The 21,879-nt window shown below is 39.4% G+C and overlaps 1 protein-coding gene across 2 annotated transcripts in view; it reads left to right on the forward strand.

The window, feature by feature from the left end:
* The window catches only part of ZNF407 (zinc finger protein 407), a 391,880-nt gene that overhangs the window by 257,890 nt on the left and 112,111 nt on the right, over positions 1 to 21,879 (forward strand). For both annotated transcript variants that reach the window (XM_070452977.1, XM_070452978.1), the window contains exon 8: positions 11,710 to 11,888. In XM_070452977.1, coding sequence (XP_070309078.1) covers positions 11,710 to 11,888 — 179 coding nt within the window. The remainder of the gene's footprint in view (positions 1 to 11,709; positions 11,889 to 21,879) is intronic.

Consider the following 21,879-nt stretch of genomic DNA (forward strand, 5'->3'; position numbering starts at 1 on the left):
CTGACCAGCTCCTTGGTGTAGCAGATGTGAGAGATGTAGTCTCCTTTCAGCCACTTAAGAAATTTAAAATTTAATGGCAGCCCCACCCCTGCCCCTAATGGACCAATTTATGGGCATGTCGTGAGTTACGTGGTCAGGTCTGTAAACCTCCTGGATGAGCTGTGCTCTCAGGCATGCATGCAGAAGCTGTGGGTATTGTACATCCAGCTTTTGTATTTTTTTTTTTTGTGTGTGTGTCTTCGACATTATAAAATTGTCCCAGGTAAAATCACATTCTGGCTTAGGCTCTCAGAAAGATTGTGAAATGTATTTTTGGTTCTGTAAAAATTTCCATTCTATCACCTTAAGTTTGAAAAACTTTCAACTAGAAAAGCTACAGTAAACGACTACATATGCTGATATTTATATCTTGAATTATAAAGTAGTATTGTTTGTATGCGACGATTGCAGGCATCAGTTCTGTAAGGGCAGGCCTTCCTGTAGTTCCAGCCTGGAGAGTGTCTGAGCCTCAGCCACTCCTCAGTGGATCTGCCTCCTCCGTCGCTCCTCCACGTGTGATTCCAGTGACTGCTTGGACTTAGCAGGAGGTCAGGCTGTATTCCTGTTCTTTGTTAAAGATCCTTTTCTTTTGAAGGCTTCTCATTTACATGCCTTTCCTGGTTTCCAAGCATTTCATTTGCTAAGCCTGGCTAGTTAACCTTAAAGGAGGAGAATGACACTCATTCTCTAAGGACTTCCATCCATCCATCCGTCCAGTGTTCAGTCATGTCCAATTCTTTGTGACCCCGTGGGCTGTAGTGTGCCAGGTTCCTCTGTCCGTGGAATTTCTCAGGCAAGAATACTGGAGTGGGTTGTTATTACTTTCTACAGGGGATCTTCTTCATCCAGAGATCAAACCCGTGTCTCCCTCATTGGCAAGTGAATTCTTTACTGCTTGAACCATCAGGGAAGCTCTCTGAAAGGACATAAGTTTGTAGAAATAGAGTAGGGGAGGGCTCTGTTTATTTCAAAGGTCCAATATAAAAAGAGCGGCAAGGTAACAATGAGCAGGATTTCCACCAGTGTCACTGGAACCACAGATGACATATGAGACAGGAAGAAGCAAACAAGCATGGCTGACCTCAGGGCTGGTTTTCACCAGTCGTGGGCTTCAAGCAGTAGATGTCATTGGCTCATTCTTGGAAAATGTTTTTGTCATCAAGTTAGTTTGAGAAACATTCTCTGTTTTATCATCCTCTTCAGACGCATAATGAATAGCATATTGAACACTCACAGAGTTACTGCTGTTAAAAAAAAAATGTAATTTGTGTAACTGAAATATGTGAAACATTGGCCACCAAAGTATTTTCACTGCAGCCCTATAGGCATCATGCTGGACTAAGTGGAATGTTTGGGTAGTTCTGTTTCTTAAAGGCTGTTGTTGTTGTTGTTCAGTTTATGGCATTTGTGTTCTGAATTTTATCCAGGAAAACTTTTTCCAATCAAGAGTATAAAAATATTTTCTCATATTTTTCTTTTAGCACTTTAATAATTTAGTGTCCTTATGTTAACCTTAAAATCCAAACAGCATTTGTTTTTGCATGGTATAAGACCAGAAGAGTCTATAAGTTATCTTTCCTCATGTGATAGGCAGTTGACTGAACATCATTTGTTGTGTGACCCATCATTTCCTCATTGATCTGAAATGACATCTTTATCCCTTGTATACAGGGGTCTTTGTATTCTCTGTCCTGGTGATGTATCAGGTTCAACAGTCCCAGTGACATTCACCTGTTGGTTGAATACTGTTGATAAAATATCCCATTTTAGCCATAGGGTTATAATTTTTTATTCTTGTACCTCTAGCAATCTAACCAGCACAGCTGTTTAGTAATCCGGAATTCTCAGGCTCTTTCCTTCTGGGCCCTTTAGTGGGAACCTACGTGGCAGAGGGCTGTGTGTCTCGGGCCATGTTAGGTGAATCACGCAGGAAGCCTGAGCAGCTGCCTCAGGCTCACCCTCCACCTGCAGGGACTCACAGCATTATTTTCTTCTTCCTCAGAGAGTCCATAGTGTTTCTTAGACTTGGTGAATTTATGATTAAATACTGCTGGTTTAAAAAATGTGGAAACTTCTTAAATTTTGTTTACATAAAGCCTTTCATGGGATTATTCTTTATTCATTATGGATTATTGTTTTAATGATACAGTGGAAACCTCGTTCAACTGAACTTTAGATAATTATGCCTTATGATACACTTGTTCCAAAAGAAACTTAACTACAGAGGGAAGAGGAAGTGCCTTTCTAATGTATAGGCATACAACGCTATATAACTGTGGGGTTTATTTTTAAAATAAATTGAAATTGCCTTTCATAATAGTAAATAAATTGCTAATGATGATCCAGAGAGTTGAACTCTATTGCTTTCAACAGAAAGACTAGTCGTGGTGATAAACAGTAAATTGAGCACCTCCTGTATTTTCTAAACTTGTTTAATGTCATTTACCTTAATCTTCATGACAGCCTTATGAGACACATAAATTATTAGCATAAAACAACAAAATACCCCATGGTCTAAAAGTGTGGGAGACAAAGTACTTTAAAAAAAAAATTCTGTATTTCTTTAAGCAGAACTTTCAGAATTTTTAAATGTCAGGTTAGGTACATAACTTGCCAAGTTGTTAGCAGGAGACCAAGATAGTGGTGAATTTCATACATAGAAGTTTGGAAGTGGTGAGGCAGATACGTGACTTCTCTTGGGGAAGGAATATTGGGATCCATGTTTACATTAGCGTGTGACATCTGTACCTGCTCTCTCTGCATTTGTATATTAAGATAATGTTACCAGTACGCATTAGTAAATACACAGAAATTACCTGATTGTGTCTTAGTGAGATTACTTTATTATCAGCCCAGATCTCTCTGCTTCCACAGTTAACTCTCCACATTCACCACGCCAGCTCACCTGATGCCTTGAGGGGGAGGTGGTGACCCGGGAGGAGAAAAAGCAACATAGGTGGATGGACTCTGCCAGACATGAGGCCTGTGCAGCCTGGGCCCTTTCGATGGATGAGCACGTGCAAGACAGACAAGCAGACCAGGACAGAAAGTCCAGACTCAGCTTCAGATAAATCAGATATTCATGGAGAGAGCGCTTCAAGTCAGTGAGAGATCTGGCGAGCAGTGTGGAGACACAACTTATACCACACTCTAGGGGAATTTTGAAAAGACTCTAATACTTAGTGGACCAGTGCAACTATTCAAGTACTAGAACCAATTTGGGACAATCCTTTTATGACCTCTAAGTAAGGAAGCCATAGGACAAAAGATGAACAAAATAAAACATTTCTGCTTCTCAGAAGATACTATAAACAGTCTAACTGAAAGTAAGGAAGAGATATTTGCTACTTCTGTCATAGACAAATGAGTTTACTTCCCTTATGTATAAGAGAATGACTAACAACCATTAGGAAAACAACTCATAAAAATATGGAAAAATGGTACAGAGGAAGCAGAATACACATGGCATTTCAATATTTGAAGCAACTTTATTCGTTACAAGAGAAATGCAGATTAAAACTGTTAAAAGGTGGAAATTGAACCCCACCTTGAGCTGTCATTTTTCACCTACCACATTGGCAAAAACTTGGAAGTTTGATAACACAACACACTACATTGGCACGACTGTGCAGAAACAGGCTCTCTAAAACATTGTTGGTGGAAGTGTGAATTGCTACACCTCCTCTGGAGGGCCATTTGGCACCATTGATCAAAACTACAAAAGCATATGCCCATTGACATTTGAAACAATTCCACTTGGCATCGTGGCATTCTCTTGGCATCCTGAGAAAGAGAAAGTTTCACAGGAGAATTCATCACAAGCTTGTTTACACTAGATTATTCATCACAAACTTGTTTACACTAGTGAATGATCAGAAACGACCTAGATGCTCAGCAGTAGAGGATCAGTTAAATGTGGTGTTCTCTGTCCTCACGAGGAAATTCTGTGTCGCTGTTAACAAAGGAAAGAAAGGAGGAGAAGCCGAGGGAGGGAGTGGTGGGGTGGTGGTGGTGGGGACGTCAGGAAGGATGCTGTGTGCTCATGTAGTCATGTGGAAAGGTCCCTGTGCCCTGTCTTTAGGTGAAAAAAGTAAGATGCCAACAGATTTACATACAAGAAGAGGGGAGAGAAGAAGATGCAGTGTGTTTATGCATTGAAAAAAAAATTGTTAGTTCTCCCAAAAGATTGATGGGCAGTTAGTGATTCTGTGTCTGTGGTCCAGGTTGGGAGGGTGGTGATCCAGTCTGTGGTAGGAAGAGACTTCGCTGTCTCTGTCTCTTATTATTAGACTGTTTGATGTTTTAAATATGTAAAGGTATGTTTGTTTAACAACTTCAGTGGTACAGTGTTTTTTTAATAACTGAAATCACATGTATCAAAAGAGAAAAAATAGCAACTCTTCTGGGATGAACCATGCTCTCCTCTGCTCTCTTGGGTGGGAAGTTTCCTGCTCAGGAATTGGGACCTGATTCTGCTGATGACAAACAACATGTGGACAGGTGTCAGCTTTTAGCATCAGTTTCCCCTGCTGAATGACTTGATCCCTTTTATTAAAAGAGCAGGCCCTGAGCCTTTGGAGTGGGAATGCTGACTCCAAGACCCTAGACTACCAGAGAACTAACCCTAAGGAGTGAGAACTCACATAAAGGAAACCACTTGAATACAAGACCTGGCATCACCCAACTACCATTAGCACCCTGTGCAGGACGCCTCATCTAAACAACAAACAAAACAAAAATACAAACCCAGTCATCAGCAGACAGGATTACCACCTCACTCAGCCTTGCCCATCAGAGGAAAAACGAACAAACAAACAAAAACTCAGCACAAATCTCACCCTATATGAAGCTTACACAAACCACTGGACCAACCTTAGGAGGGCAGAAACCAAAAGGAAGAAAGAATTCAACACTGAAACCTGGGAAAAGGAGACCTCAAACACAATAAGTTAAAAAAAAAAAAAATGATGAAAAGGCAGAGATACGCTACACAAATGTAGGAACAAACTAGAAACACAGAAGTCCGAATAAATGAAGTGGAAGTAGGCAAACTACCTGAAAAAGAATTCAGAATAATGATATTACAGATGATCAAAAACCTTGAAAACAAAATGGAGAAAATGCAAGTTCCAGTTAACAAAGACCTAGGAGCATTAAAGAATAAGCACACAAACAGTACAGTGACTGGAATTAAAACCAGAAGGAATCGACAGCAGCATATCGGAAGCAGAAGAATGAGTCGGGAGCCAGAGGGTAAAATGCTGGAGATAACTTCTGAAGAACTGAATCAAGTAAACAGAATGAAAACAACTGAGGCTATGAGGATAGTGTCTGGGGCAGTATCAAACGCAGCAACATTTGAGTTATAGGGGTCCCAGAAGAAGACGAGAAACAGAAAGGGTATGAGAACATTTCTGAAGAGGCTATAGTTGAAAATTTCCCCAACATGGTAAAGAAAATAGTCAATCAAGTCCAAGCGTCACAAAGAGTCCCATATAGAATAAATCCAAGGAGAAACACACCAAGACACATGCTAATCAAACTAACAAAGACCCGACACAAAGAAAGAATATTAAAAGCAGCAAGGGAGAAGCAACAAGTAACATACAAGAGAAACCCCAAAGGTTTAACAACTGATCTTTCAGCAGAAACTCTGCAGGCCAGAAGGGAATGAAAGGGAAAAACCTACGACCAAGATTACTGTACCTGGCAAGGATCTCATTCAAAATTGATGGGAGAAATCAAAAGCTTTTCAGACAAGCAAAAGTTAAGAGAATTCAGTACCGTCAAACCAGCTTTCCAGCAAATGTTAAAGGGACTTATATAGTGAAGAAATACAGGAGAAAAACAGACCTACAAAATCAACCCCAAACAATTAAGAAAATGGCATTAGGAACATATATGTCAATAATTACTTTAAATGTAAATGGATTAAATGCTCCAACATAAAGACCCAGACTGGCTGAATGGATACAAAAACAAGACCCATATATATGCTGTCTACAAGAAACCCACTTCAGACCTAAAGACACATATAGACTGAAAGTGAGAGGATGAAAAAAATATATTCCATGCAAATGGAAGCAAAAGAAAGCTGGAGTACCAATCCTCATATCAGACAAAATAGTCCTTAAAAGAAAGAAGGTTACAAGAGATTAGGAAGGACACTACATAATGATCAAGGGATCAATCCAAGAGGAAGACATAACAATTGTAAATATCTATGCATCCAACATGGGAGCACCTCAATACATAAGACAAACACTAACAGACATAAAAGGAGAAATTGACAGTAACACAGTAATAGTAGAAGACTTTAACACCCCACTCACACCAATGGACAGATCATCAAAACAGAAAATTAATAAAGAAACACAAGTCTTAAATGATACATTAGATAAGATGGATCTTATTGATATCTTCAGGACATTCCATCCAGTGCAGAAGAATACACCTTCTTCTCAAGTGCACATGGAACATTCTCCAGGATAGAACACATCTTGGGTCAGAAATCAAAACTCAGTAAATTTAAGAAAATTGAAATTGTATCAAGCATCTTCTCTGACCACAATACTATGAGACTAGATATCAATTACAAGAAAAAAACTGTAAGGAACACAAACACATGGAGATTAAACAATATGTTTCTAAATAACCAACAGGTTACTGAAGAAATCAAAAGGGAAATCAAACAATTTCTAGAAACAAATGACAATGAAGACACGACAGCTCAAAACCTATGGGATGCAGCAAAAGCAGTTCTAAGAGGGAAGTTTATAGCAATACGATACTACCTTAAGAAACAAGAAAAACATCGAATAGACAACCTAGCTTTACACTAAAACAACTGGAAAAAGAACATAAAGCCCCCCAAATTAGTAGGACAGAAATCGTAAAGATCTGAGCAGAAATAAATGAAAAAGAAATGAAAGAAACAATAGTAAAAATTAATAAAACTAAAAGCTGATTCTTGAAGAAGATAAACAAAATTGACAAACATTTAGCCAGACCCATCAAGAAAAAAAGAAGAATCAAATCAACAAAATTGGAAATGAAAAGGGAGAGGTTACAACAGACAATGCAGAAATACAAAGGATTATAAGATACTCTTATGAACAACTATATGGCAATAAAATGGATAACCTGGAAGAAATGGACAGATTCTTATGCACTTCCAAAACTGAACCCAGAAGAAATAGAAATTATGAACAACCCAATTACAAGCACTGAAATTGAAGCTGTGATCTAAAGTCTCCCAAAAAATAAAAGCCCTAGACCAGATAACTTCACAGGAGAATTCTGTCAAACATTTAGAGAAGAGCTAAAGCCTATCCTTCTAAAACTCTTTAAAAAAAATTTCAGAGGAACACTTCCAAACTAATTCTACAAGGCCACCATCACCCTGATACCAAACCAGACAAAGACAACACAAAGAAAGAAAACTACAGGCCAATATCACTGATGAACGTAGATGCAAAAATCCTCAACAGAATTTTAGCAAACAGAATTCAGCAACACATCAAAAAGCTCATACACCATGATTAAGTTGAGTTTATTTCAGGGATGCAAGGATTCTTTAATATACACAAATCAATCAATGTGGTATACCATTTTAGCAAATTGAAAGGTAAAAACCTTATGATAATCACAATAGATTCAGAAAAAGCCTTTGACAAAATTCAGTGCCCATTTGTGATTAAAAATCTTCAAAACATGGGCATAGAACGAACCTACCTCAGCATAGTAAAGGCCATATATGATAAGCCTACGGCAAACATTATTCTCAATGGTGAGAAACTGAAAGCATTTCCCCTAAGATCAGGAACAAGACAGGGTGTCCACTTTCACCACTGTTATTCAACCTAGTTCTGGACGTCCTAGCTACAGCAATCAGAGAAGAAAAAGAAAGAAAAGGAATCCAGATCAGAAAAGAAGAAGTAAAGCTCTCACTGTTTGCAGATGACATGATACTGTACATAGAAAATCCTAAAGATAGTATCAGAAACAAAAGAGAAAAAATATTTAGTGGAATTTTTTTTAAGCTTCCTTTTCCCTAAGTTAAATAACAAAAACTTAACTTATGCTTTTGTGTTAATAGGCAGCAAGTGTGTAGCACTGACATAATTTTGTGGTATTCTAGAAGACCTTGTTGTTTGTTATTTTATTAATTTATTATTTTAAAATGCAGTGCCTCTGAACTTATTTCCCTTATTACATGTTTTAAAAAGCCCTAAAATTAATCAGCTCCCATCTCTGGTCCTTTTACTAATTGCCCAGCCAAGGCCATACGTACATATATAGAGAGAGAGCTGCCTCAAGACTTTCAATATGTTGTATTTCAAAATTGCATTTGAAATGTCCTCAGACTTTACACTGCCTTCCTTATAAACTCAGTGCTTGCACTCGTGGGCCCAGTGAGTCCGGCCTGAACCCCTGTCCCCACCAGGCGCCTACAGTGTCTCACTGAGCCGTCTCACCTCCTGTGGAACCATGCTCTCACCCCCCCCACCTCCCGCTGAGCACCCCTCCATCTGTCCTTTCTCTTGCACCTCACTGTTCTGATTACTACTGCTTCATAGAAAGTTTTGTAACCAGAAAGCGTGAGTCCTCCAACATAGTTCTTCGTGAGATTGTATCGAGTCTTTTAGGTTCATTTCCATATGAACTTTAGGATCAGTATTTCAACTTTGGTAAGAAATCCAGCTGAGATTTTGATAGGATTGTACTGAATCTGTACATCAATTTGAGGTGTATTGCCATCTACATAATATTAAATCTTGCAGTCTAGAAACATGGGGCAACATATACTCTTTTTTTTTTTTAAGAATTATAATTTCTCACATATTTAGGTGTTTACTATAATTCAATGTGGAATATAGATCCACAAGGAAAATTTTTTAAAGAACAAAATAAAGCACATGCCAGAGATTCACTTTGTTTTTTTTTTTATATATTTTTTAATTTATTTTTTATTTTATTATTTTTTTTAATTCTTTTTTTTTTTTTCATTTAACATATACTCTTTACCTTAAGAATCAGTGTCAAACTAAAGATACATTCAATTGCTGACTCCTAATAATTGAATGCCTTCTTGGCATTGCTGCTGTTATTTCCTGGCAAACCAAGGTTGGACCTTGTTTGGAATAATGTCTCAGACCATCCTTACTTCTCCTGCCTGACCTGTTCTTCATTAGTCCCTCTTCAATGTACCATTCTTATTACTAGTTGTGAGTTCTTTTAATATTTGGGAAAAAAAAATACCATTTGGGGGCCTGAGTATCATTCAGAACTGCTTGGCTGAAGGTATCCAGCCTACTTATTGTCAACTGAATGTTGCAGCATTGCTTCACAGTCAGCTCTGTCTCTTGATAGTCTGCAGTGTGGGGACTGCAGTCTGCAGGTCTCTGTAGCTGCTTTAAATGATGTTGATACAATGTGTTAGAGCTTCTACTTTTTAGGCTTGGACTGCGATAGTTTGATTTCAGAGTTGTTCCTTTTTATCTCAATATTTTAAAAAAATTTGTGTTGTATAACATCAGAACAGATTATGATAGCACACAAATATGCCATTATCCATGAAATATATCTTTTCAACTGCAGATAGAAATTGACTGTATTTTCTTTTCATTTGCATATATTTAATGTTTCTTAGATGTGTGTATAAAATAGATTAATATACACACATATTTATTACTTACATAAAATCAAGTATACAAATAGTATGCACATCACAAATAAAAAGAAATAGGTATAAAATATATGTATAAAATGACCTTAACCTAAAACACCAAGTCCCACACCACTTCTCCCTTTTTTATTCTCTATTTTTAGATGAAAGAAGCTTCTCTCCTTTTTAACCCTTCCATTCTACTTTTACTTGCTTCAGTAACAGTCCCCTGATTGCTAGATTCCACATGCAGTTGATGTTCTAAGAGATACTGGTTTATTTTTATCCAAGATAGACATGTCTCAAAAACAAAATACTCTCCTTTCAAAGTCATCTCTTCCTTCCTTCATCAGAGATTAAGTATCATTGCTTATACTGTCCCCCATTTAAGTGGGCACTGCCCTGAAATGTGTGGATTTTGGTAATTTTCCTTCCCTGACCAGCAATTGTCCTTGGTGACTCTTAATGCCTTGCTTTCTCCATAAAGGGAGAATGTAGGTGGCACCAGAGAATCAACAGTCCTAATAAGCAGTCCTAATTAAGTACAGTAGCAGACTTGTGCTCACTCCCGAATGTCAGCAAACAGTGGTGAATTTAGGACTGCCTGTGCTGCCACGGAAAAACACACGGGAGGTGGTTGCAGACGCAGGCAGTGACTCGGCATGGTTCACCCTGCCAGCTGGGGAATCCACAACTGGCCCTCTTCCTTTCCATCATCACTGGGTGGGCGTTTCGTTCACCTGCCTTCAGATGGTCTTCTGTGTTACCATCTTGATGCAGAGTTCCTATAAAGTTGGGGGTGGTAACCACATACACATTCTTCACCAATTCCCCAGGTGCGTTCCCAGGTGCAGTTATGTGTTACACACAAGCATGATTCCACTGAGCAGTGCGGGGCCGTGAGAGCCACAGACAGCCTCTGTGTGCAGCCTTCCGTCATCTGAATCCATGCGTTATGAGATGTGTTTGCTAAATACCTACAGTGTCCTAACTTTATTTTCTTCAAATCAGCCTGCGGGATTTTGTCCTTCAGCAGTACTGGCAGGAAAGACTGATAAATATAGTGCTTTCTTTGGAATTTCATTTCACTCTGTCAGAAATCTGAAGCCATCTGATTTTTTGTTTCCTTCCAGTTAAGCACCTTCCTCTACACACACACACACACACACACACACACACACACCTGCTTGAATATGTGTCGAGTACTTTCTAGTGATTTTCTGACAACAGCAGAGACAGAGGGGAGGCAGCGGTGTGTGTGGATAGGTCTCGACTCAGTCGCTGACCCCGCGCTGGGAGGGACGGGAGCAGCCGAAACAAACTGCCTCAGCAGCAGCCGCCTGTGCCGGACGTTCTGGTCATCTCAGGCCTGGCGTTTCTGCATCCGCAGGAAGGGGTGGGAGAGGAGCCCACTGTCATGGACAATTTAGTGTAGAATACTCAGGTCCTCCGCTCTTTATTCAGCCCATCCCTCTTAAAAACCTGCGCCCGTGCAGAAACCTGGCTGGCATTTAACGCATTGCCCAGATGTGAGGTGAGGGGCTGCTTGCAGCTGCATTTCTGTCTTCAGATGGTTTGAGAGCTTGACTTAGGAGCCGCTGTCGTGACAGAACTAGAAGCCAAGGCGCCTTTGTTTCCTTGGCGCTCCAGTTCAGCGGGAGTGGCAGGGCTTCCCTTTGCAGGGCTCCTCGTGGTGAAAGGTGTGTTCTTGGGATTAAGGAAGCTCCATCACTGCCCTCAAGTGGTACCTGAATAATCTGTATTAAAATCATAGAACTCGGGGCTTTCTCTTTCCGGTTCTGCATAGAAATGAGTCGCTCAGGTAAGAGAGCAGCCTGGAAATTAGCACCCAGGAGACGGAAGTTCCCGCCTCCTGGATTAAACACTTAGCACAGTGCCTGACACACCTGAGGCCTGTGTGAGGGGTCACTGACGTCCTGGTTTGTGGTCCGATGTTAGTGTTGAGACCTTGCTTCCGTTTACTCTGCTTTCTTACTTGGTAGGTCAAACTGTGCTGAAAACATCCGCAAACACATTCTCCACACGGGCAAACATGAAGGCGTCAAGATGTACAACTGCCCCAAGTGTGACTACGGCACTAACATCCCTGTGGAGTTCCGGAACCACCTGAAGGAACAGCATCCAGACATCGAGAACCCCGACCTGGCCTACCTGCACGCAGGTAGGAAATGAAACTGCTACATGAAATGCTTCGCTCCTGGCAGTGGCTGTCAGGCTGTTTGTGTATTAGCATTTATCTGAACGTGGTAGCATGTGTGACAGTATCCGCTTCAAGACTGATAAAAAAGTATCCTTGCTCTTGTCCCCTCAACTGTGAAAGCAGCTCTTTTCCATTCTGTTCCGTCAGGAGCAAATATGGTGAAATAATCTCCCCACAGTTGTTAAGAGCAAATATTCCAAATGCAGTTGAACTGAGACTGTTCTGGGTGTTTGAGCTTCATATTTTGACTGATGATAAGGTTTTGAACATTTTTCAACAAATGTTTGTGATTTGAATTGTCATGCCCTATTCCTTGCCCCACGGTTTTCCAGTAAGTACTGGAAGGGGAAGCGCGTGAGTGAGGAGAGCAGGAGAACCCAGAAGGGGTAACAGAGCACCCTGTGTCCCAGGCATCAGCAGGGATGGTCACACAGGATGCGGGCAGCGGTGCAGGTGGCGGGGGCTGCTGAGATCGTCCCTGCTTCGTTGGAGTGGCTATCAGATGCTGTGGAAGGACCAGCAATGCAGCCCCAACTGCAGGTTAAGTACAGGGATGCCTGGCAGCCCATCCTGGCGGTCAGAGAACCAGAGGGCCTGGGTGTGAGTTCTGTGTGGGCAGCCAGGTGATGGGTGGCGAGGGTGGGGACTGTTGAGGACACATTGCCTGTAGGACATCTAGAGGAAGTTCCTAACCGGAGCCCAGACAGGAGTGGATTTAAATAATGCCAGGTGATCAGGGGATGTTTCCAGCAGGTACTTTGGAGCTGTTGGAGCTGTACTTAAACTCTCCTCCTGTTCCTGGCTGGGTGGGTTACAGGCAGGCTTACCGCATCGCTGCAGGTTTATTTCTTGTACATAAATCGACGCGGTGGTATCTATGTAAAGGGCCATTGTGAGAATTTAAAAAGATAATGGGCTATGAAGCTCTTAGCAGGCACAGTGCAGAGGATTGTGGGTGCTGCTGCTGCTGGCCTTGTGACACTAGTGCTTGAAAGTCGTGGAAATCCCACCAACCTACAGCACTGCCCTTGCAAAGTGTGTTAGTGACGTGTGCTCACAGAATGTCCACGTGAAGGAGAGAGCGCTCTATGAGTTAGAATAATAGTCCCGATACACTTGATATTGCATATAAGGTTGTTATTTGTTTTCCGCTGATATGTTCTTCCAGATTTCTGTTTATGCTCATATGATCGACTCTTTTTTAAGTCACAGTGAAGTGTCCTATTTAGTCATCTCTGCTGTACCCGTGTCTGTTTGAAAAAGAAAAACGGGGTCAATACTCTGCTTTTGGGTGAGGTTGTTACTGAAAAGCTTTTGAACTAGATAGATTATCAGTTTTAGTTCACAAAAACAGATAAAGTCAAATTGAAATATCTTCTGGCCATCAGTACCCATGGGTTCTTTATTGTTATGAATGCATGACAATGTAGATGTCAGAAAATATTGCCTAAAAGCTGGTACTTCAAGAAATGGCCAAGTGACACCATCTAAATTGATGGTAGGTTGTCAGCGCTGTAGCATTTTCAAGGTAGTTTCACAATGCCTGCTTTTCAAGATGCAATATTGATGTATTCTGTCTCTCTCTTCCATTGCGCCAATTAGGCATTGAAAGTAGGTCATTTTCCTAAAATAAGGTATGTCTCACTTGTTAGGTGAAGTTAACAGCAAAGAAAGGGGGAGGAAGCTAATTGCAAACCAAAGAAACACATTGCTTTTGCTTATGCCATTGCTGCTGTAGTCATGCAGTGTTCCTTTGGAGATATATTTGTATAAAAATTAACTTAGAAAAATTATTCTGGTTTCTTTGTGTATGTGTGTATGCTCTTGTGCATAGAATCCTAGTTTTCTGTTTGTGTTTCTGTGATTCTGTTAGAACCTTTCTCTCCGTAATTAATAATAGCATTCCTCAGGATTTTTACATTGGTGCACTTGGGGTGTTTATTCCACCCTGTGTAAGGCAGTATCCCTCTTCAGTAGTATATTTGCTTTGATAAACTTAGCTCAGTTCAGAGAAAACTTTGAAAGGGCAGAGTTTTTAGACTGACTTGCTGACCTTATAGTTCTAAGTCATCTGGAAGCCCTTCCTGAGTAGGTGGGAGGCGCCTTCCTCGATGTGAAGGGGAGATACTGAAGCAGCTAGGGCTCCTCTCCTCCCAAGCCGTCTGGTGAAGGATTAGGCAGCACTTGGGGTAAATCTATGACGGATGGTACCCGGGAAGGTCCAGAGGTGGTCTGGACTGCTCGGAGTGCTTTATGGCCCTGACCTGATGGCGGCTGGCAGCTGCCTTCTCTGCTGTCAGCACTACTGATCTGTTGAGAATTCTGTGGTCCAGAGTTCGGTGACGCATATGAAGCAGTTCTTTTCAGCCACCCAAAACAAGTAGACAGATGCACTCGTGGTCTGACTTGTGGCTCAAACATCCCATGGCCTCATGAGAAGGAGAACGTTAGACACCAGCAACAGAAGATATTGTATACAATGTCATTGGGGGTATTTTATATTTTTGTTGAGATGCTATTTGGAAATGTATATGTTAAATGAGGTGTTTAGGTTTTTTTTTTTTTTTTTTAACAAACAGTTCTGTAGAAAGAGTGTTTCCTGCAGCGTGCATGCACCAAGGGGGCCTGCAGGGCGGAGTCCGGCTGCCTTGCAGTGTCCCATGTGTCTGTGCGCGAGGCCTTCAGGGTGGGGTAGGTTTCGCTTCAGCCCTCATTCCCCTGTTGAATGACATGGGAAGCCCTGTTTTAACTGTAGGGATCTCAGTCTGTACACTGGGGATGCCAGTGCCTATAGCACGTTCTCAGAAGATCTCACAGAGATGGTACAGTGTGTAAACTGCTGGACATGATGTTTGGCATCCATGTTTGCGCAGTTTTCTTCTTCTCTGTTTGCTTCTGTTGATGATTCATTGTCTTCTTTCTCAATTTTTGAGGGGAATTAGGAGATTGATTTTTATGTTATTTACCATTTCATATTCTGGAGAACTAAAGCTGTATGTGAGCTTTAATTTCGGCTATAGCTTTTTTGAATAACAAGATACAAATGGCTATTTATTTTTTGGATAAAAGTGGATTATTTAGGAATCCAAGACATTTAGGGATCTTCTAATTATCTTTTGTTAACCATTGAAGTAGTAATATAAATTGATTTCTAGCTTACATCTACTATGCTCATAGCACAGAGCCTGAATTATTTTAATCCTTTGAAATTTGTTTATACTTTCTTTATGCCTAGGATTTGGTAGGTTTTGGTAAATGTTTGAGATACTAGGAAGTTTGGTGTTGTTTGGTGCTATATTCTGTTTCTTGAATATCACTTATCTCATTTGTTAACTGTATTGCTCAGGTTGTCTCTTTCTCACTGATTGTTTCAATGTTAACCCAATCAACTGTGTTAAGAGAAGTAAAAGCTCCCCACCATGATTGTGGAGTGTCTGTTTTTCTGTTAATTTTGACTTTACATATTTTAAAGATAAATCACGGGCCACTTAGGACTTTACATTTGTTTTATACACATACCCACCTGTGATAAAGAGAAAATACATTGTTCTCTATTGCTGTTGTCACTATGAATCTTCCTTTTTATCTGTAGTAACATTTCTTGCCATCATTCTGTATTTCATATTGTATAACTATACCAGCTTCCTTATAAACAGCATATAGCTGCATTTTGTTTCTTCTGTCACAACTTTAACTTGAAATATTCATTTACTTTATTATTTATACTTAATATATTTATCAATATACTCATCATAGTCAAAACCCCAAACTACTGAAACACGAGTAGAGTGTAGAAAGGTTTGTGTGTTTACCCGATGGAATACCCTGCATTAATGAGAATGACTGGACTACAGCTCAAGTAACAGCATGAATAAATCCCACAGTCGTACCTTTGGATGAAGGTAGCCAAACAAAAAGGAGCATATTCTGTATGATTTTGTTTTTCACTAAATATTAAAACAGCAAAGAGTATTCTGTGGTGTTAGAAACCAGGGTCTGTTTTCCCTGGGATGAGAAGCAGTGGTGTGGTTCTGTTTCTTATTTCTAACATGGGAAAGAGGTTGTGTCCAATTGGAGAAAGTTCTTCAAGCTATTCTCTGAGTTGTGTACTGTTTGAAAAAAAAACAACAGGATTCCCTTAACCCTAAATTTCTAAGGAGGTTCATTTAGGTCCATTGTAGATCTACTATGATGAGATTTTTACAATCACGTTAATCCTCCAACATTGACGTCAAATTATAAATGGCCAGAATTTTTCTGTCATTTTACATTACAGTTTTTTTATAAAGTGAAATGTACTTCATCTCAAAAATGACCTTTTTTTGAGCTTTAGGGTTTTAGCTATTGTATTTCTCCCATCTCTCTTATCCATGAATAAGCTTGGTGTTCATTCACTACACCTTGAGAAGGAATTAAACACACTTTAAGTTTTCAGTACAGGTGACCTTCAGTTAGACTTGGATGGTTATATCTCAGAATACTTTAAAATAACCTGAAAGAAGGGAAGACAGAGAAGAGAAGGTGAAGGAGAGGGCAGAGGAGGTATGCCAGAGCTCCGCTGATCATACTGACGAAGAAGACTTTTTTCTCACAAATTCCAAGAGACAGCCTCCACATGATACCTCTGCTGGTCAGATTGGAACTGTGCTCATTGTGTGTGTGTGTGCTTGCACACAGATGCACCCTGGGGCCCCGGGCGTGGCAGGTCAGGCACTGCGTGGAGACTAGGAGTTTGGCTTGGTTGCCCCATATTCTCCTCTGAGAAGCCGGAATTTAAATGTAGTAAATGTTTATGCCTTTTCCAAAGGTAAGAGTTAGATGGTGTTCTCTGTTCAGGGGACATTAAGTATTCAGTGATTGCTTGGTGCTTTTCCTAATTTCCTTAAACCAGGTGGCACAGTTGGTGAAGAATCTGTCTGCCAATGCACGAGTCCCAGGAAGCATGGATTCGGTCCCTGGGTCTGGGAGATCCCCTGGAATAGGAAATGGCAACGCACTCCAGTATTCTTGCTTGGAAAATTCATGGACAGAGGAGCCTGGAGGGCTACAGTCCATTTGGTCACAGAGTCAGTTAACGACTGAGCACCACTTGAGTCCTTAATTTTTCTACTGTCATATTTTTAAATCATATTTGTATTGATATGATTTTTTTTAGTTCTTATATATATTGTCATTTACATTATATATTAGATTATTGCCTGTGCAAAATGATACCACATGAATCTATCAAACCCTTTTCACAAATTAGGATTTTTTTATTCTTCTGTAAGGCAGTCAGCTTTTAATTCTTTATGACGTGTATTATTTAACTGCATTCCCTTGCATTTTCCTCTTATCCAGTTATAAGAATAAAAATGTAAAAGTTTGACTGTTATCAAAATTCCAAATCCTTTTTCTTTTTAATGGTAAGCAATTCAGTACCATTTAAACTATTTTTAACTGATTCCTTAATTCTATCCAAGTGCATCACTTTATACTCAGGAAGATTAAATTTTATATTCCACCTCTGAGCCCATTTGCTTAATCTATCTCAGTTAAGATAAAACAGCTGTAGTCTTTTGTATCTTAACCATTCCCTCTCATTTAGTGGTATATTCAAATTTCCTAATACAAAAGGTTTTCTTCATCATTAATTAAAAACATTAGCGTTCTGATATATGAAGCTTTGTGGAGTGTAGTCTTTCCTGAATTCTTTGGCCCTCTATTTTTAACCCCCTTACTTTCATCCCCTTTTGTTAGTTGGGTACCCTGACACATGCCATGACATTTTGTACAATAATTCATTTTATGAAAAGGTCCAAAAATCTCCAAAAATCCTGACAGTTTCTCATTGGTTCTCCCTTACATAAACCAATTATTACTTCAACTTAAAAAGGAACGAAATTTTTTCTGACATGATTGCCTTTGGTAAATCCATGCTGACTCACTCCTATTAAATTGTACTTCTCCAGATGTATCATTAAGCTCATCCATAAGTATCATCTCAAATTTATTTCCTAATATAGATGTTAGACTTACAGCTCTATAATTTTCAGCCTCTCCTCTCTTTTTAACCTTCAGACTGGATTCCTTGTTTTCCAGTCTCCTAATACTTCACCACTTAACAAAAGACTTCCGAAAATAATTAACAGTTCAACGATTTGATTCCTTAACCTCAGACATCATCCATGGGTTAATTTACTGTTTTTCTTAACTGCTGCTAAATGTCTTTGCTTCTTTCAAACTCCTGTCTGCACACTCTGGTGCCTTCTGTGAGGCCATGTCTGTCCATCATGGCTGGGCAGATTTGGTCTTTTGCTAATTGGCCTTTCTGTTCTCTCTCTCTCACTCTTACTCCTGTTGGAATTCCTAAGTTTAGGAGTGTCTTACATTCTTTATAGTCAATGGGTAAATAATGTCAAAGCACTATTTTTCCATCCATCTCCTTTTTTTTTCAGTGCTATAATTGCTCCCCTGAACCATCTTATCAGTAAACATGCTGTTTATTGGTAATAAGTTAAGCTGACTGTTCACCATTTCTCTTTTATTGAGTAATATATTGATAGAGGTTTTTTCAGAACTTTCTAATTATGCGTTCTTAAATATTTGAAAATTTAATGTGCTGAAGAATAAATATGTCCTCACTAACATGTCTCCAGTATGTCTAAAAACTTCCTTTATTTGCAGAGCGCCAGGGAGCAGGTTAAAGAAATATTTGTGCCTGTGCGTCTCTCTGGCCACTCTCTGCTACTTCCTTCATGCAGTTCTCCACACTGAAGGGTATGGAGTCTTGTTTTAGATGGTTAGTGTGGAGAGCTGAAGAACTCTATCATTTTATACATTTTTGCCTTTTCAGTTACAAAGAAAGAAAGAAGGGTAGTGTCTGTGCCAAATTTTTCATTAGATCACTAAATCCTCAAAACAACATTATTTGGTAGGTGTTACTCCCAATCTAATGATTTAAAAACAAGTCAACTTGCCCATTGAAATCCATGCCTATTTGTCTTTAAGAGTTTGCCAGTTACATAACTGTGCATATGCAAGAGCTTTTAAAAGATTAGCTTCTATGCATTAATGAAATTCTTATGGAAGCCTCAATACTGAGTTTTAAGACACCAGATAATCTGAAAACAAGTACTAGGAAATAGCAGAGTATAATATAATTTAAAAAAATTCCTACGAGGGTTAAATGTTTTCACAGTACTTCTACTCCCTAGTATAGAATGTAGGTGATGGTTGGGTGGATGGATGGAGTCAAATGAACTTGGTTATAGTGTCCTGACTTTATTACAGTTGAAATATGTGACTTTAAACAAGTCTCTCAACCCATGTCTATATTCTCAGCTACAAAATGTCTAGCAGTGTTCAGCCTTTCCTTTGAATATGAAGTTTAAATTAATACATACGAAAGAGCTTTGAAAAATATTATTAATACTGAGATTTTCTTTGAAATAAAGGTATTAGGCTTTGTTATTGCTCTTTCAGTAGCAAGAAAATATTAGGAAAGGACTAGATGAACTTTTACATTTATTTCAAGTTGCTATTGAGGATAATGTCTCATAACTATATATGTGTGTCTGTATTATGTGTGTAATACATGTATTAATGTCAATCAGAGCATATATCCAAAGTTAGGGCTAGAAAAGGTCTACATGAAATTTTATTTAGAGCAGAAACTTATTATTTGAATTATTTCTGTTCTTTGTATATTGCCCACTATACTCTTTATTTTTAAAGCTGTTTTTTCTAAAGAATATGGTCTTGAAATCTCCTTTCTAGTGTATAATGTTCTGTGAAGTGCTTAGCGGCATTCACAGCATTTAAGGTAAAGTCAGAGTACACAAGTAACGTACAGCCTTTGTTAGTAATGCCTGATAGAATTCACTGAGAATGTCTGAAGTTTATGGAAACCCACTTAGGTAATTGTTTCTGATGGATCTCAAGCCTCAAGAGCCCTCAGTCTCATTTCCTAGCTACATGATCATAGAGAGAAGTTTTAAAGTGATATTTGATTTTTTTCTTTTCCCAGAAAAAAACTCTATCCTCTTTTTGAAGGGAGGCCTCGCTGCGTGTAATTAGCCTGTGTAATTCAGAACCACATGGAAACTTTTTCTAGGCTGCGTTCCTCCCAGCTCAAGGTTATACAGGCACATAACAGGATGGTTGCCTCATCAGCACGCAAAACTGTGATCCTATCTGGACCAACATTTGCAGCATTCATGAACTGAATTCTGAAAGTTAAAATAGTTTAGAAACAAAGTTGTGATCTTATCACCCCTGACAACTTCATTTATCAAAATTTTAAGGGAAACAAAAATTGTAGAAAGTTATAGTGGGCCAGTATGCTTTTATCAGGTAATTGATGTGGCTTTTTTTTTTTTAATATACAGACCTTTTATCATCTGTTTAATTCAATATAACTTATGTTTCTTAAAAATTTCTTTGCCCTCCCAGACACATGCTGACCCCAACTAAAGTGCAGGTTTCTAGGAGGAGACAGGTAGGTGTTGACAAGTGCACCTGTTGGTGCTGCTTCACCGGTGACTGTCCCCTGCAAGGCATTTAGTGACGAACAGCATCGCAGCTCCTTCAGAGTGTGAGGGAAATGTCGGTGTCTTCTTTAATTAGCTTTGAAGTTTAGTTCCAGAGACGTAAAAATGCACATTGTTATTCATTTGTAAGTTCATTTATTTCTATTTTTAGCAAGCAAAATTGCCATTTAGCAAGTTTTCCTTGTTTTAAGTTTTTATTTTGAAATAAACTTACAGAAGAGTTACAAAAATAGTACAGGGAGAGTTCCCATATAGCCTTTACCCACCTTCCCTAAGTGTTAGCCTTATATAACCACAGTGCAGTTGCCAGCACCAGATGTTGACATTAGCACAGTACTGTTTTCTAACTCTATGTTCTTTATTCACATTTCACCAGTCTTTCCAGTCTGCTGTTTTTCTTTTCCACAGTTCAGCTCAGGAATCAACACTCCCTTCTGTTGTTGCGTCTCCTTAATCTCCAGTGCGCAGCAGTTTTTCAGCTTTTCATTGTCTTACATGACCTTGGCACTTGTGAAGAATATGAATCCGTTGTTCTTTAGAATGTTTCTTATTTTGCATTAGACTGATGTTTACTCATGACTCAGTTGAGGATCTTCAAGAATTCCTCAGAATAGATATAGAGTGTATCGAAGTTTGTTGTTGTTCGGTTGCTAAGTTGTGTCTAGCTCTTTGCTACGGCATGGACTGCAGCACACCAGGCTTCCCTGTCCTTCACTGTCTCCTGGAGTTTTGCTCAGACTCATTTCCATGGAGTTGGTGATGCTATCTAACTGTCTCATCCTTTGCCACCCCCTTCTCCTCTTGCCCTCAATCTTTCCCAGCATCAGGGTCTTTTCCAATGAGTCATTTCTTCGTATCAAATGGCCAAAGTATTGGAGCTTCAGCTTCAGCATCAGTCCCTCCAGTGAATATTCAGAGTGGATTTCCTTTACAATTGACTGGTTTGATCTCCATGCAGTCCAAGGGACTCTCAAGAGTCTTCTCCAGCACCACAATTTGAAAGCATCAATTCTTTGGCACTCACCCTTCCTTATAGTCCAACTCTCACATCTGTACATGACTACTGGAAAAACCTAACTTTGACTATACTTGCCTTTGTTGGCAAATGATGCCTCTGCTTTTTAATATGCTGTCTAGGTTTGTCATAGTTTTTCTTCCAAGGAGCAAGTGTCTTTTAATTTTAAGGGTATGTTAGGACTAATGATGTAACCTGGACCAGTTGAGTAAGATGGCATCTCTATATTTCTCTACCACAAGCTTACTATTCCCCCCTTATTAATTAATACATATCTCAGGGCAGATACATTCAGATTATGAAAATAGCCTGTTTTCCCTAAGTATTTACCCACTAATTTTGACATTCATTAGTGGATCTTGACTACAGCAAGATCTGTGGTGTTCTAATGGTCATTTGCTCTTTT

The sequence above is a fragment of the Odocoileus virginianus genome, chromosome 22 (assembly GCF_023699985.2).
Source record: "Odocoileus virginianus isolate 20LAN1187 ecotype Illinois chromosome 22, Ovbor_1.2, whole genome shotgun sequence".
Taxonomy (NCBI): Eukaryota; Metazoa; Chordata; class Mammalia; order Artiodactyla; family Cervidae; genus Odocoileus; species Odocoileus virginianus.